The sequence below is a fragment of the Protomyctophum parallelum genome, assembly GCF_964188405.1.
Source record: "Protomyctophum parallelum genome assembly, chromosome: 21".
NCBI lineage: Eukaryota > Metazoa > Chordata > Actinopteri > Myctophiformes > Myctophidae > Protomyctophum > Protomyctophum parallelum.
Window position 1 is genome coordinate 12,575,668 of NC_139713.1, and position 17,114 is coordinate 12,592,781.

Sequence of the window (17,114 nt, forward strand, 5' to 3'; positions counted from 1 at the left end):
AGTCTAGTTTTAGTCGACTAAATGTCATAAGATTTTAGTCGACTAAATCTACAGTTGATTTAGTCGACTAAAATGTATTTTGGCGGGCCTTGATGCCGTCTTAATGAGTGTTTTTACACTTGCTGAAAATAGCCGATCTACAAGCTCACAACGCGTCGCAATGTGAGCTTGTGGATCAGCCATTTTCAGCATGCAACCAAGTGTAAAATGACTTATACTGGATCTCTTGTCCACTACTCCCTTCCTAGCATTTTAGTCTAGTTTTTATCCATTGACGAAATTGTCAATATATTTAGTCTTAGTTTTAGTCATCACAGCTTCGTTTTCATTTAGTTTCCATTTAGTTTTCGTCGGTGAAAAAAGGTAGTCGACGAACATTTTTCGCCTTAGTTTCAGTCGACGAAAACAACACCGCCCCCCACCGCCGCTATGCCCCCCCCCCCTCCCTTTACAGTTCGTCCCTGTAGTTATGCGACAGCATCTCCGGGGGAGGGGCCGCCTTGAGGGTCTTGTGGGAGCCCCTCCAGTCGGTGCGCACGGCGTCGTCGTCCCACAGCGTCGACGTCTCCGTGTCGCTCACCCACTCGGGGTCGCCGGCGTAGTGGCAGGGCTGGACCAGCAGGGGCCGCGTGCTGTAGGCCCGCATGTTCCTGTTGGGGAAGTGGGACTTGTAGTCCTTACTGCGCGGAGAGAGAGAGAGAGAGAGAGAGAGAGAGAGAGAAGACACGTTAGATGGGGAGTGATGATCTGATCTAAAATGACCCATTTAGACCCGAGGACGATTCTACAAAATGTCTTCTAAATCCTGACAGGTTTCTGAAAAACGCGTGTTTCTGTGTCAGTCGGACCCTCGAAAATATATATGCAATTGGCCGCCGACCCCCCCCATCTGAAAACATGTTGTTCCAGGGAACCCCCCCAGAAGCAAAGATACGAGTTAAAAAACATTCGCTCTGAAGGAATATATATTCAAAAGATTTGTGCCACATTTTCAAGATTTTTTCAAGCACTCTATGAGCTTGTGGATCTGCTATTTTTCAATAGCTAAAGTATAACATAATGCTTAAAAACACCAAAAGGGGTTCCCCGCCCAGAATGGGATAAATACTGAAAACACAAGGAGGATTTTTTTTTCTCTCTTTTTTTTTTTTTTAAAGATTTGTTTTTGGCTTTTCTGCCTTTCTTGATAGTATCAAGTGGAGACTGACAGGAAAGAGGGAGAGAGAGACACAGAGAGAGAGAGAGAGAGAAGGGGAGAGACACGCAGAAAAAGGTCGCCATGAACGGGACTCGAACACGCGACGCACACGCTGTCAGGCCAGAGTCCATTATGTGCCTGGACCGCTAGGCCAGCTAGTGCCCCGCCCCCCCGAGGAGGATTTCTGAGCTCATGTGGATGATAAGGGTGATCACAAAGGTTCTCAACCATACATCTCTTTTTTTTTTTTATATATTTTTTATCCCACGATTTTGTAACCCATTTTTCACCCCTGTGTCAATCATCTAATGTGATCCTGGGCTCTACACACCCTCCGCCAACCTGGGGAGAGCAACGGACTTAACTCATGCTTCCTTCATGCTTGAGTGTCCAAGTTGCTCCTTTACACCTGACAGGGGGGAGTTTCCCTGGTTGGACGTATAGCGTGTGGAAGGAACACGTTATTCCAACCAGTTCCTTTCCCCTCCATCAGGCGCCCCGGCTGGCCAGGGGGAGGCAGTTTAGAGACCAGGATTACTGCATGTTTTTGTGAGGGTACCTACCCTAGGGGACATGGGGAGAACATGCAAACTCCACACAGAAAGGCCCTTTCGCCAACCCCGCCTTCACCTATGGGCACTGATGACGCGGAGGAGGAAACACGCCGCCAGCACCCACAGCGCCCAGAGCGGGAATCGAACCCAGGACCTTCTAGCTGAGGTGACAGCACTACCAACTGTGCCACCGCGCCCCTACAACCATACATCTCTTAATAGCAACTAGTCTGTTGAAACCATATCTATACAATACTAGCATCATTCTTGTTTGGATTTTGAATAAAGATCTCTAAAGCAAAAAAAGAAAGCAGTGTTATATCATTATGCAATGCTTTATCCTCTTTATATAATGGCCTTTATGTTTTTTTCATATATTCTTTTTTCATATATAATATATAAAAATTATAAATATATAAAATACAAATAAAGCACTTTGTGTACTATCAATCAATGAGTACAATTAGTATCTTTCCTTGTTACGGAGAAAGGTATGAGGTTGTGGAGCAAAGGAAGCAGCGCACGAGAAGTCTTGAGATACCAAATTAGTTCTATTGTACAAAGATCAAATATTCTTAAGGCTCATTTATACTTCATTGCTTATCGCTCAACATTTTTCTGTTGACATTTTCATTAAGCCATTCTGGGCGGGAACCCCTTTTGGTGTTTCTAGCATTATGTTATACTTTAGCTATTGAAAAATAGCAGATCTACAAGCTCGTCGACTACCTTTTTCACTGACGAAAACTAAATGGAAACTAAATAAAAACTAAGCCATAATGACTAAAACTATTATTGTCAAAAATATTGACAATTTCGTCAAAATAAAATAAAAACTAGACTAAAATGTTAGGAAGGGAGTAAGGGACTAGTGGACAAGAGATCCAGTATAAGTCATTTTACAATTAGTTGCATGCTGAAAATAGCCGATCTACGGCATCAAGGCCCGCCAAAACACATTTCGTTCCGACTAAATCAACTGTAGATTTAGTCGACTAAAATCTTGTGACATTTAGTCGACTAAAACTAGACCAACACTAAAACATTCCGGGTGACTAAAATGTGACTAAAACTAAATGAAAACGTTTCAAGAGACTATGACTAAAACTAAAATAGAAATGTTCCTGGCAAAAACAACACTGCCGTCCGGCTATACACGGAAAGAGACGCCATGACATGAAATCAGTACATTATTTAAAAAAAAGAAGAACATTCTGTATGATGAAAGACCGGCGGTGTTTATATGTGGCAAAGTTAAATCAGGTTGTCAAAAAGCCCTACATCTTTTATAGCCATGGACCAGAGCCCAAAACTCTGACCTCGACTGCACGCAGAGCCTTTTGGAAACCACAGGATTCACATTGGTTCTTTAATCTGCAAGCTCTACAAATAGCCTATCCTAAATCTAGAATAGTCTACATATGAATCACAAGCCAAAGGAAAGCTATGTTTTTTTGTTATTTTTGTTTTCAGCTTCCCCCCCCCCATGAACCAGCAGAGCAGAGCTGCCAGAGTTCATGCCAGTACGGTTGTTTTTGGCAAAATGACACTCATTCGCCCCGCGGACCCCCATTAGAAAAGATATGACGTGGGGGGAGGTGCTTCGCGGCTCTAGCAGTGATTTTCAAACATTTTCATTTCAAGGCCCCCTATACGGTTTGACCCCCCCTCCCCCCCATTTAATGGCATTTCTATCTCTGGGACCCCCAATTTATATTGTAAAATCAATGTTAATTTAACTCCGAGTGTGGACCCGTCAGGGTCCATTTGGTTCCATTTGTACACACTCCGAGTTACAGTCCTATAAGGGTCCATTTTGGTTCCTAACTATCATTTAGCTGGAGCTCCCTCAAGGACCCCTGGGGGTCCCCGGACCCCTACTGCTTCTGTGGTTGAAACGCCTCCTCCTCCATCAAAAAGAAGAGATTCGTCCCAAAGCAAAAATTTTAGTTTTGCGACTGCAGGCAGCACAGTATATAAAGACGTTTGTCTGATTATTGTACGTCTACTTTTGCGTTTGTGTCTATAAAACTCTCGTATACACGATAAACAATATGGGCTTAGGGCTATAGTATCAGCTGTTCTGTGCGCATGCAGCCATGTAGGCGTGTGCGTGCGATTGCACGTGTGTGTGTGTGTGTGTGTGTGTGTGTGTGTGTGTGTGTGTTTGTGTGTGCGTGTGTGTGTGTGAGTGCATGACCGATGCCGTGGTACCGGAAAAAAGAATCACCATCTACTTAGTGTGTGTGTGTGTGTGTGTGTTAAGGAATTAAGCAACTAGTTGACTATTCAACTAGTCGACTAGTAAATCCACTAGTCAAGTTTTTTTTAGTTTTTTGTAGGCCTCAAGATCAGGTAGATTATAGTTATAATGTACACCGTTTTTAACCGTTTTTAAATGTACAAATATTTATTTCCAAAAAACCCCATACATTTACATAATAGGTAGTTAAACAACTATAGTCCACTATAGTAAACTAGGCAACTAGTAAAAGTGACTAGAAGTGAATGCCCTAGCGTGCGTGATAAATAGTGACCACCGTATCCAACACGTACTTGGGGTGCTTGTCGTACATGATGGGCAGGAACTCGTCGACCGGCAGCATCTTGGAGAGCGGCTCGGCGTTGAGGAGCTTCTGGGCCCCCTGCAGGGAGATGGCGTAGGACAGCGTCCAATAGGAGTAGTCGGCCACCACCAGGTTGCGGACGTTCTCCACCTCCTCCTCGTTGTTGGGATTCACCCGTTTCCTTCCGAGGTATCTGGGGTGGAGGAGGGAGGAGTACAGATAATAGCAGATAAGTTTGAGTCACCTGGGATGTTTTAGTCTAGTTTTAGTCGACTAAATATCCTACGATTTTAGTCAACTAAATCTACAGTTGATCAAAATGTATTTCGGCGGGCCTTGATGCCATCGTAATGACTGCTTGTACGACCGGCTGTTTTCAGCATGCAGCGAATTGTAAAATGACTTAGACTGGATCTCTCACTAGTCCCTTCCTAACATTTAGTCTAGTTTTTTATTTGTTGACGAAATTGTCAGCATATTTGGTCTTAGTTTTAGTCATCATAGCTTAGTTTTTATTTAGTTTCCATTTCGTTTTCGTCAGTGGAAAGTCGATGAACATCATTTTTAGTCGACGAACTCAACACTGTCAGTGACACTGATGAAGGCTGGGTAGCCGAAACGTTTGTCCATTATTAAATAATGCAAGAATACAAACTAAAGCAGTTCTTGGTGTGTGTGTGCGACCCCATCACCGTTATTTCTATTGCAACGCGGCCATGAGTCAGAGCGAGGATTTCCTCGGTTCCGTTTCATAGCATATGGTAAGCATCAGTGCTAAAAAAAACCCTGTTTTCATTATGTCCAGAAGACGTGGCGCAAACGCCAAACAGTACATGAATACAAACACAATGTGAGCTCAACTTCGAGCCAAATGAATGCTTGCGTGAATGACTGAATATTCTCAGTGAAAACCATTTTGCAGAGGAAACCACGTTACCAAAATATAACCGACAGAAACATGTTCATTAACCCATTTTTACCTGAGGACGATTCTACAAATGTCTTCTAAATCCTGACACTTTTCTTGAAAAGCCCATGTTTCTATGTCAGTGGTTCTCAGACATTTTCATGTCAAGGACCCCCAAAAATATATCTAATAGGCCAGCGACCCCCATCTGAAAATATGTTGTTCCAGGGACCTCCCAGAAGCAAAGATTTTGAGTTAAAAACGTTCGCTCTGAAAGAATATATATTCAAAGATTTGCACTACATTTTCACGATTTTTCAAGAATAGCAGAGAGCTTGTTCAACAGACTAGTTGCCATTAACCCATTTTGACCTGAGATCAGATTAAAGAAATGTCTTCTACATCCTGACAGTTTTCTGAGTTTTCAGTCGTTCTTCGAATTTTGCCACTCGGTGGTGCGCTATGAGCTTGTAGATCTGCTATTCTTCAATAGCTAAAGTATAACATAATGCTTAAAATTAAAACACCAAAAGGGGTTCCCACCCAAAATGGGTTAAGTCAACATTTGTCCAACACAAGCTCTTTTCAAACTATCCGTTTTCACACTTCTTACATCATATCCCAGTCCAGTTCCACCTGCTCCACCTCTTCCATTAGTCTAAGGACTCGTCGTTTGAAGTTTGGCTGGAATCGAACGTCGTCTTCGAAAATCAGGGCCTTGTCCAACTGCATGTCCACCATCTTGGGAAGAGAGAAAGCAGAGGAAAACCATAAAGGCAATATATTAGCATTCATTTAACGCTTAATATAGACAGTGCGTTGTGTGTGCGTGTGTGTTTGGAAGTGGCATGTACATTTGACCACAGTCTGGAAGAGGCATTCCTTACCAAGGTCCTTAAGTACCAGCGTCTTAAGGATGCCATTATACAGCTTGGCTACAAATGTAAACTACTTGTGTTCCTATTTGGAAGCCTCGGTAATGTCCATAAATAAGTCGTGAGGGGCCTGCAGATTGCAAGCATGCCCAATAAACCGAGAGCTGATCAGGCATAGGCAAAATTCTGTTATTATATGGAGAAGGCGATGCTTCCTGTACCCGTGATCTGTATCCTGAAGCACTTGTTGTAGTAGTTTTCCAAGTTTGCGCATGCACTATTGTTTGTGTTCAAGAATTTCTTGTTAATCAGACCAGTGTGTGTCCAGTGGAAACCTCGTTATGAATCTGATCTCAGGTCAGAATGGGTTAAATGTGTCGAGTGCCTTTCGTTCTCACCTCCTTCCAGATGAAGTAATGGCTGAGGAAGCAGCCCACCTCTCCCTTGGTGAGGGTGCGTCCATTGAACGGGTCGTAGTAGCCTGGGAGCAGGTCCACGCCCAGTACCTTGATGTCGCTGCTGTTCAGAGCACTGGAACACACGCACGCACACACACACACACATGTATATAAGATAACATGCATGCTGGGACATGCGCTCACATCAGCGTTGATTATTGGCGGCTAAAACTATGACGAAAACTGTTCGTCGACTACCCTTTTTTCACTGACTACATGAAAACTAAATGAAAACTAAGCTGTGATGACTAAAACTGAGACATATAAATATAAAACTAACATTCCAGGTGACTAAAACTATATGAAAACTATTCAAAAGACTATGACTAAAACTAAAATCTATAATTCTACAAGCTCATAGTGTGCCACCGAGTGGCGCGCTACGAGCTTGTAGGTCTGCTATTTTTTGAAAAATCGAAGAGCGACTGACGTAGAAGACATTTTTATAGAATCTGATCTCAGGTCAGAATGGAAAACTGTCAGGATGTAGAAGACATTTTTTTAATCTGATCTCAGGTCAGAATGGAAAACTGTCAGGATGTAGAAGACATTTCTTTAATCTGATCTCAGGTCAGAATGGAAAACTGTCAGGATGTAGAAGACATTTTTAGAATCTGATCTCAGGTCAGAATGGAAAACTGTCAGGATGTAGAAGACATTTTTATAGAATCTGATCTCGGGTCAGAATGGAAAACTGTCAGGATGTAGAAGACATTTTTTTAATCTGATCTCAGGTCAGAATGGGTTATAGTACTCATACTTCCCGTCCACGGCGTCGACCACCTTGACGTCGACCTCCAGCTCATTGAGAGAGAACAGCATTCGCTCTCTGCGGTCGTTACGGCGACGCAGGTTGATCAGATATATCTGAGAGGAGAGAGGAGAGGGTACAATCAATGCAGTGTTGATTTTGGCAGCAAATTTCTATTTTAGTTTTAGTCATAGTCTCCTGAATAGTTTTCACTTAGTCTAAGTCACATTTTAGTCACCTGGAATGTATTAGTGTTAGTCTAGTTTTAGTCGACTAAATGTCATAAGATTTTAGTCGACTAAATCTACAGGTGATTTAGTCGAATAAAATGTATTTTTGCGGGCCTTGTTGCCGTCATAATGACTTATTTTACACTTGCTGAAAATAGCCGATCTACAAGCTTGTAGATCGGCTATTTTCAGCATGCAACCAAGTGTAAAATGACTTATACTGGATCTGTTGTCCACTAGTCCCTTCCTAACATTTTAGTCTAGTTTTTATTTGTTGACGAAATTGTCAATATATTTAGTCTTAGTTTTAGTCATCGTAGCTTAGTTTTAATTTAGTTTCCATTTAGTTTTCTTCAGTGGAAAAGGTAGTCGACGAACATTTTTCGTCTTAGTTTTAGTCGACGAAATCAACAATGCATTGCAGTGTTGTTTTCGTCGACTAAAACTAAGAATGTTCGTCGACTACCTTTTTTCACTGACGAAAACTAAATGGAAACTAAATGAAAACGAAGCTATATGACGACCAAAACTATAAGACTAAATATATTCACAATGTTGTCAACGAATACAAACTAGACTAAAACGTTAGGAAGGGACTATAGTGGAGAAGAGATCCAGTATCCGTCATTCAGTCAGTATCCAGTCATTTTGCAATTGGTTGCATGCTGAAAATAGCAGCGCGACGCGTTGTGAGCTCGTAGTTCGGCTATTTTCAGCAAGTGTAAAAACTGTCATTACGACGGCATCAAGGCCCACAAAAATACAATTTAGTCGACCGAATCAACTGTAGATTTAGTCGACTAAATTCTTATGATATTTAGTCGACTAAAACTAGAGTCACACTAAAACATTCCAGGTGACTAAAATGTGACTAAAACTAAATTAATAACTATTCAAGAGACTATACGACTGAAACTAAAAATCTAAATTTGGTGCCAAAAACAACATTGGTGCAAGGGTACAGAGTGTCTGACAAAACTGTGCGTCCGTCGAGTAAGTACAACTTTATGGAAGAGAAGACACATCTCCTTCAAAAGGACCTATCGAAGTGTATTCGTCATGTGGCGCAATGTGTGTATAAATCATGGCTGTATGTACAGTACACGCTTTTCATGACCCTGACGTTCGTTGGTCTTTATACCAAATAATTGTCATGTCATGTCCCTTTATAATGTCCAATATAACCCATTTCAACCTAAGGTTGATTCTACAAATGTCCCCCCAGAAGCAAAGATCTGAGTTAAAAACGTTCGCTCTGAAAGAATATATTCAAAGATATGCGCCACATTTTCACGATTTTTCAAAAATAGCAGATCTACAAGGTCGTAGCGCGGCACTCCGAGCTTGTAGATCTGCTATTTTTCAACACCTAAACTAAAGTATAACTTACATATAATGCTTACAAACACCAAAAGGGGTTCCCGACCGTCCTGAATGGGATAAAGTTACACAAACGTGTCTTACCTCGTCAAAGCCCATCAGATCCCTCTGTTTGGGAAACACATGGACATAGCGGGACGCTTTCATAGCAGGACCCTCAACTACACAGCAGGGGAAAGATAAGACAATTAGACTAAAAATAATATACTTAGAATTAAAATACATTCCTGACACAATGGGCTATACGTTTGATTTGATGAGTCATCCGTGGGCTGATTATTTCTGCATTTCCTATAAAGCGGTGTTGACGAAAGACGAAGACAAAAAATGTCCGTCGATTACCTTTTTCCTCTGACGAAAACTAATAAGAAACTAAATGAAAACTAAGCCATGATGACTAAAACTAAGACTAAATATATTGACAATTTCGTCAACAAACTAGACTAAAATGTTAGGAAGGGACTAAAGGACAAGAGATCCAGTATAAGTCATTTTACACTTGGTTGCATGCTGAAAATAGCCGATCTACAAGCTCACAACGTGTCACGCTGCGACGCGTTGTGAGCTTGTAGATCGGCTATTTAATCGGCTATGTAAAATCAACCATTACGACGGCATCAAGGCCCGCCAAAATACACTTTAGTCGACTAAACCAACCGTAGATTTAGTCGACTTAAATCGTATGACATTTAGTCAACTGAAACAAGACCAACACTAAAAGCATTGCAGGTGACTAAAATGAGACTAAAGATCAAATGAAAACTATTCAAGAGACAATATGACTAAAACTAAAAATAGAACATTTCTGCCAAAAACAACACTGCTATACAGAAAGAATAAATGACAGATTCAATGCTTACTCCTGGACTCCAGATGGAGGTGGACAAAGTTCAGCCGGTCGTCCTCCAAGGTGTGGTGAGGTTTCGCTGGGATGTTCAGGTAGCCGTAGCGCACCCGGTTACACAGATACATCTGTACCTCTGAAAACACACCCATACACAGGTTACACAGGTACATCTGTACCTCTGAAAACACACCCATACACAGGTTACACAGGTACATCTGTACCTCTGAAAACACACCCATACACAGGTTACACAGGTACATCTGTACCTCTGAAAACACACCCATACACAGGTTACACAGGTACATCTGTACCTCTGAAAACACACCCATACACAGGTTACACAGGTACATCTGTACCTCTGAAAACACACCCATACACAGGTTACACAGGTACATCTGTACCTCTGAAAACACACCCATACACAGGTTACACAGGTACATCTGTACCTCTGAAAACACACCCATACACAGGTTACACAGGTACATCTGTACCTCTGAAAACACACCCATACACAGGTTACACAGGTACATCTGTACCTCTGAAAACACACCGATACACATGGATTCATGCGTCACTAATCAGTCAACAATATGGATGAAATTACATGGAATGAGACACAGGTGGTGCCACTATACTGTTGGCCAAATCCTGAATCCTACAGAAATGCCATTAACCCATTTAGACCTCAGTTCGATTCTACAAATACCTTCTAAATCCTGACAGTTTTCTGAAAAACCCCATGTAGCCGTTCTCAAACATTTTCATGTCAAAGACACCCAAAAATGATATGTAATTGGCCGCCGAACCCCATCTGAAAATATGTTGTACCAGGGACCCCCCCCCCCCCAGGACAGAAGCAAAGATTTGAGTTAAAAAACGTACATTTGAAAGAATATATGTTGAACGATTTGCGCCACAGTTTCACGATTTTTCAAAAATAGCAGACCTACAAGCTCGTAGCTTGCCAGCGAGCCGCCCGCGTGGAGGTCCCTCTACTGTACCCTTTACTGTCACTGTACTGGCTGGCACACCCGAAATCACCATATATATATACTGTATATTGTGTGCGTGTTAGGTTGCGCACAGGTGGTGAAAAACAACCATGCTGTTTTCGTGCTCAGACGCACCCAGCCACCCACCCATACCCACAGCTCCGTAAGGGAGTGTTTGCACCACTCAAAAAAAACGTGGCATTCATACCTTCGGCTCGACAAGAGAAGGCAAACACTATGATGTCATCGTAAGGCCAGGAGTAGTCCCGATGAGGGGGGAAGAAGGCCAGCTGCGACATGCCCGTCTTCCTGAGGTCCAGCAGGAAGGCAGAGTGGACCATTGGAACGGGAAAGCAGCCCAGTCTGTGGCGGTGGCGCGTGGGGAAATACTCCGCCGTTCGCCGGTAGTAGCCCTGAGTGGGTGAACGTGAGCGTGAACGCGACATCAGTGTCGTTTTTGGCAGCAAATTTCGATTTTTTTTTGTTTTAGTCATAGTCTACTCTTCAATAGCTTTCATTTGGTTTCAGTCACATTTTAGTCCACCTGGAATGTTTTAGCGTTTTAACTAATTTTAGTTTTAGTCGACTAAATATCATACGATTTTAGTCGACTAAAGCCACAGTTGATTTAGTCGACTAAAATGTGTTTTGGCGGGCCGTGATGCCGTCGTAATGGCGGATTTTACACTTGCTGACAATAGCCGATCTACAAGCTTGTAGATCGGCTATTTTCAGCATTCAAATCAAGTGTAAAATGACTTATAGACTATACTACTGGATCTTTTCTCCACTTGTCCATCCTAACATTTTAGTTTAGTTTTTAATTTGTTGACGAAATTGCCAATATATTTTAGTCTTAGTTTCAGTCACCGTAGCTTAGTTTTCATTTTAGTTTTCATCCGTGAAAAAAGGTAGTCGACGAACATTTTTTGTCATAGTTTTAGTCGACAAAAACAACACTGTTTCTATGGGAATATAGAGCTATAGTACTCAAGGCTGATTTTAACAAAACAATATCACTTAATACACAACAACACCTTTTGCGCATGAGGTATAAGCACTCATTACCTGAGGAGTTATTCCACACCAGTAATTGGAGTAAGCTCCCTGGGAGTCCAACATTGGCGCAATGACCGACTTGTTTTCTGCGATCATCAGGTTCAAAGTGTCTGGGTTGGTGAGGATGTTGTCTGTGTCTGCATACTGCGGGCGAGGGGGGACAAAGAAACCGAGTGAAAACAGAGGAGGAGGAGAGAGGTTATAGTCGAGTGTCATGTCCTGAGTCACATTTACCGCATGCAGTATATCTGTGGAAGGGGCTGTTCTTGCAACTTGCTCTTAGTTTAATCCATTTTCACCTGAGGTCAGATTCTAAAAAATGTCTTCTACATCCTGACAGTTTTCTGAAAAAGCCATGTTTCTATGTCAGTCGTACTTCGGTTTTTCAAAAATAGCAGACCTACAAGCTCATAGCGCGCCACCGAGTGGCGCGCTATGAGCTTGTATATCTGCTATTTTTCAATAGCTAAAGCATAACATGATGCTAACACCAAAAGGGGTTCCCGCCCAAAATGGCTTAAACCCATTTTAGACCTGAGGCCGATTCAAAAATAGATAAAAAAAAGTCTTCTAAATAAACAGTTAGAAAAACCTGTGTTTCTATGTCAGCTATTCATGTCAGGGACCCCCAGAATTATCTGTATTTGGCCCGCGGACCCCCCCCCCCCCCCCCCCCATCTGAAAATATGTGGTTCCACCCAGGCACCCCACCGGAAGCAAAGATATGAGTTAAAAAACTTTCGCTCTGAAAGAATATTCAAACATTTGCGGCACATTTTTACAATTTTTCAAAAAAAATCTTCAACCTCGTATCGCGGCACTCTGTGCTGCGTTACGAGCTTGTAGATCTTGCTATTTTTCAATAGCTAAAGTATAATATAATGAATGAATGAATGAATTTTATTTATATAGCACCTTTCCAAACATAAAGTTACAAAGTGCTTTACAGGTTAGAAACAACAATCAAAAACAACATCAAGAACATCAGAAATAACAAAGCATAGAATCACAACAACAAACATCAAGGAACAATAAATAAATATATACGTACACATATACATATATGTATACATATACATAGGCCTACATACATACACACATATAAGTCAAACTGAATTAAGAAAAGCATTTGACATAGAGGTGTGTTTTTAAAAGACGTGTGCTTAAAGAAATACAAAGAAAGCCAGCGAATCTGCGAATGTCACGACTCAGAACGCACATACAGCGGGCACATGTAATCTGAATGTCATTGATGATCAGATGTTTTGCGAAAAACATACCAGAATGTAGTCAGCCCAGCGTTTTCTGGCAAAGTTGAGCGCTGCCTGTTTCAGCTTCATCACATACTCGTATCTGCTGTTCGGCCAGTGTTTGGGCCCTGATTCTCCTGCGTATGACCTTGTATACAGACACAGATTTGTACTACTTATATATATATTTTTTTATAATAATAATAATAATAATAATAATAATAATAATACAACAATAAAAATAAAGTGGTCTCCAATCTTTTGGAGACCACCATCTGCATTTACCAACTCTCCGAAAGAAAGAAAGAAGGAAAGAAAGAAAGAAAGAAAGAAAGAAAGAAAGAAAGAACGAAAATCTTTATTTCAAGCAGTCAATCTTTTATATCTATATAAGTAACACTTTTTTATGATCTACTGTAGAACTGTAAAACCCAGGTCCAGGTGTGTTTCTTTCTATTTTAAACATGTACATAAAATACTGAAAGTGTGTTTCGTAGAAATTTGTAGTAATTGTTGAAACATCAGGCCTTAAAAAGTCAAATGTTCAGAATATCAGCCAAACCAATATTTCGATCGTGGCTCTTCTACACACAAGAATATTGTACACTTACGTGGGCTGGTCCATCGGTCTCCACTCAACATAATGGTAGAATTTCTGCATGACAGTCAGCCACTCTCTCAGTATAGCTGTGGTGTTATCAACATTGTGATCTGTGGCAGCCCTGAGTGACAGGTGGAAAGAACATTGCTCTTAAGGACATGTTGTGTATTTGTTGCTATTGCCATTTTTGAGGTTTTTGATACATTTTTTGTGTCATAAATCAGTGCTATTGAACACCCATTACGTCTGGGTGTTGTTTCGAAACTATTGAACCAATGTAAAGTAGTAAAAAGTGCGTCGGACAAAACCTCTTAACTCCATTGGACCCTCAAAATGTCTGCTAAAGCAACCAACTCCACCACCTCTCCCACCTCTCATGGAAGTAATTGACAATATATACAGTCACAACACCAACTTTGATGAGGCAGTATTGATTTAGTATTTATTGATTTAAAAAATATAAGGTTTTCTTAATTTCCGGAAGTTTTTATATTTTTCATTTCCTGAAAAATGAACATTTTGGAGTTATGAGGTTTCCTCCCGACAGCAGATATATATATATATATATATATATATATATATATATATATATATATATATATAAATATATATATATATATATATATATATATGCACAATTCATTCTTGGTCTGCGTATAACAGAGAAGTAAGGGGACGATAAAAGCACATATGCAAGTCTGTCAATAATGTTAATATGATGTGACAGCAGGCATTCATCTGAACAAGGCTCCGGGCGGAATTTTGTTTTAATTGTTGCCAACATGTGCGTTTGTACACGGGTGAGCGAATTTACTGTAAAGTACAGTACCTGATTCTCAGTGCTCACTACTAGAGCATGGGTTCCCAAAAGTAGGGGTCCAGGGTGGTCCCCAATAATACCTAGGGGTCCTTGATGGGAGTTCCAGGGGGTCCCCAGCTAAACCAAATGGACCCTTATGGGTCTGTAACTCAGAAAGTGTCTCAGAGTTAAATGAACATACATTTTTTACAATATAAATCGCAGGGTCCCAGAGATGGAAATTACATTAAATGGGGGTCGTAGCCCTTGAAATGAAAATGGTTGACAAAAGTAACTGCTAGAGCCGTAAACAGCTTCTGTGATGGGGGTCCTTGGCATATATTGCCACATGCTAATTAGTGTCAATTTGGGGTTCCTTGGAAAAAGTTTGGGAACCTTTTTCATGTCAAGGACCCCCAAATTGCCACTAATTAGCATGCGGACCCCCATTTGAAAATATATGCCAATATATGCCAGGGATATATGCCGTCTCTAGCAGTGATTCTCAGCCTGTTTAATTTCAAGGACCCACAGTTTGACATGCATTAGTCTTAACCCATTCTGGCCTGAGATCAGATTCATATGAGGCTTCCACTGGACACACACTGGTCTGATTAACCCATTCTGACCTGAGATCAGATTCTAAAAATGTCAGTCGTTCTAAGATTTTTCAAAAATAGCAGACCTACAAGCTCGTAGCGCGCCACAGAGTGGAGCGCTACGAGCTTGTAGATCTGCTATTTTTCAATAGCTAAAGCATAACATGATGCTAACACCAAAATGGGTTCCCGTTCATGAGCTAATTTCAAGGACCCCCAGTTTGACATGCATTAGTCTTAACGGACTAATGCATGTCAGAGAGTGTATACAAATGGATTCCATTTGTACACTCTCAAGAGTTACAGACCCATAAGGGTCCATTTGGTTCCAAACTATCATTTAGCTGGGGACCACCCTGGAACCCCTGGGGGTCCCCGCCGGACCCCACTTTGGGAACCACTGCACTAGAGGAGCTGTTCTGTGTAGAGAACAGACAAATGTGATGTGGCAAACAGGGCATCATATTATCCTAGTACTTAAAAGAAGTACAGTATTGCAGTTACAGTTATATATACAGTTATTTCAACCATTTTCATTTCAAGGGCCCTCGGTTTGACCATTTATATTGTAAATTAAATCAATGTCAATTTAACTCTGAGACTATAATGTAATGTAACTCAGAGTTACAGACCCATAAGGGTCCGTTTGGTTCCTAACTATCATTTAGCTGGGGGACCCCCTGGAACTCCCTCAGGGACGCATGGAGGTCCCCGGACTGCACTTTGGGAATGGGAACCACAGTATTGCTATACTGTACATTGATTGAGTTATAAGTTGACAGCTCCCTCCAATCCATTACTAAACGGGACAGCACGTTGCCCTTAGGTTTATGGTATTAAATCAGGGTTTATAAAAGCATCACGCATCGTGAGTGATGAGATCATGCATGATTCATGAATCATGATCTTTTTTTTAAAGTTTAGTACGGAATCATGTACTGAATCAAGGCATTTTTTAAAGTCTTGTTATTTATTTTAAAGTATGCAATCTGTGTGGGTGTGGGATGTGGATTTGGATAGCTCAAGCTCAAGCTATAGTAAAGTAACTTGAGATAACATGCAGACTCTAATCCAAGAGAGGCTTGGACGCCAAGGCATCAGAGGAGGTGGGGGTAAACGTATAGAAGAAGAACGGGACCTTTGGCATTCTAGAATCGACTGCGATTGGCCTTTTTGAATAGAAGTCCCCCAAACAAACAAACAAACAAACAATAGACAATGCAACAAAGTCGGAGATCGAGTGACCTCACCGCCACCCACCACACAGAGATGCGATCTTTGGGGTAGTTGAGTCTCTCCAAAGCCCCGAGGTAGTAGGGCAGGGAGTGCGCCGTGTTCCTCGCAATGACGGCGATCACGACCGTAGGCGGCTGCATCTTCGACTCCTCTGGGTAGTTCTCCTCCGAAAAGTAGCACTCTGTTGTTCCCAGAGCCCCCAAAACTAGAAACCAAAGTAACATGGTGGACCGTTTCCTTGCGACCTGCAGCAGTCAGATCACGTCGTACAGTCAGACAGACACAAGACAAGTCCCGGGACGGGTCCGCGTCAGCACTCCAAGAAAAAGGAGGTCATTCCCCACTTTCTCTCAGCCCCCCCTTATGTTTAGTTACGGGTATGTTTGCCAAGTTACAACAAAAAAACCTCCTCTCCTCTCGTCACCAGCCAGCTTTCCTTTCCGCGCACCGTGCGCACGCTTTCTTTCGGCTACCTCAGAGAGCCATAGAGTTAGAGACACAGAGTGAGTTACGACAACTCCGTTCACTGCATGGGGGCTTCAGTCCAATGGCGGCTCTCCTACATAGACTTCTATTGAGAACAATAGGGACAAGTCCTGGACACCGAAAGTTGGCAGAAATGCACTGGACTCAGGCAACAACCCAGCTTTATAATGATCTTAAATCCCTTTATTTTCGATTGTTTTGTAGTAATCGTACAGGTACAACATAAACATTACAGATACTTTAGTTGTCACTGTGCAATACTTTTAAAACAGTTGTCATGTTGGCTTGTTGCACACAACAAAAAGTGCTGAAAACAATATATTTC

The 17,114-nt window shown here is 41.6% G+C and overlaps 1 protein-coding gene across 1 annotated transcript; it reads right to left on the minus strand.

Moving 5' to 3' along the window:
- Nucleotides 1-448: 448 nt before the first annotated feature.
- Nucleotides 449-16,766, minus strand: cercam (cerebral endothelial cell adhesion molecule; the record flags this gene model as incomplete). Its single annotated transcript, XM_083793107.1, has 12 exons — nt 16,328-16,766; nt 13,680-13,790; nt 13,099-13,216; nt 11,828-11,962; nt 10,968-11,172; nt 9,781-9,900; nt 9,005-9,081; nt 7,320-7,426; nt 6,500-6,632; nt 5,840-5,967; nt 4,309-4,512; nt 449-680 (listed from the first exon to the last, which is right to left on the minus strand). Exons 1-12 carry the CDS (start codon nt 16,525-16,527, stop codon nt 449-451), a joined length of 1,770 nt encoding a protein of 589 aa, XP_083649233.1. The 5' UTR covers nt 16,528-16,766.
- Nucleotides 16,767-17,114: the final 348 nt, after the last annotated feature.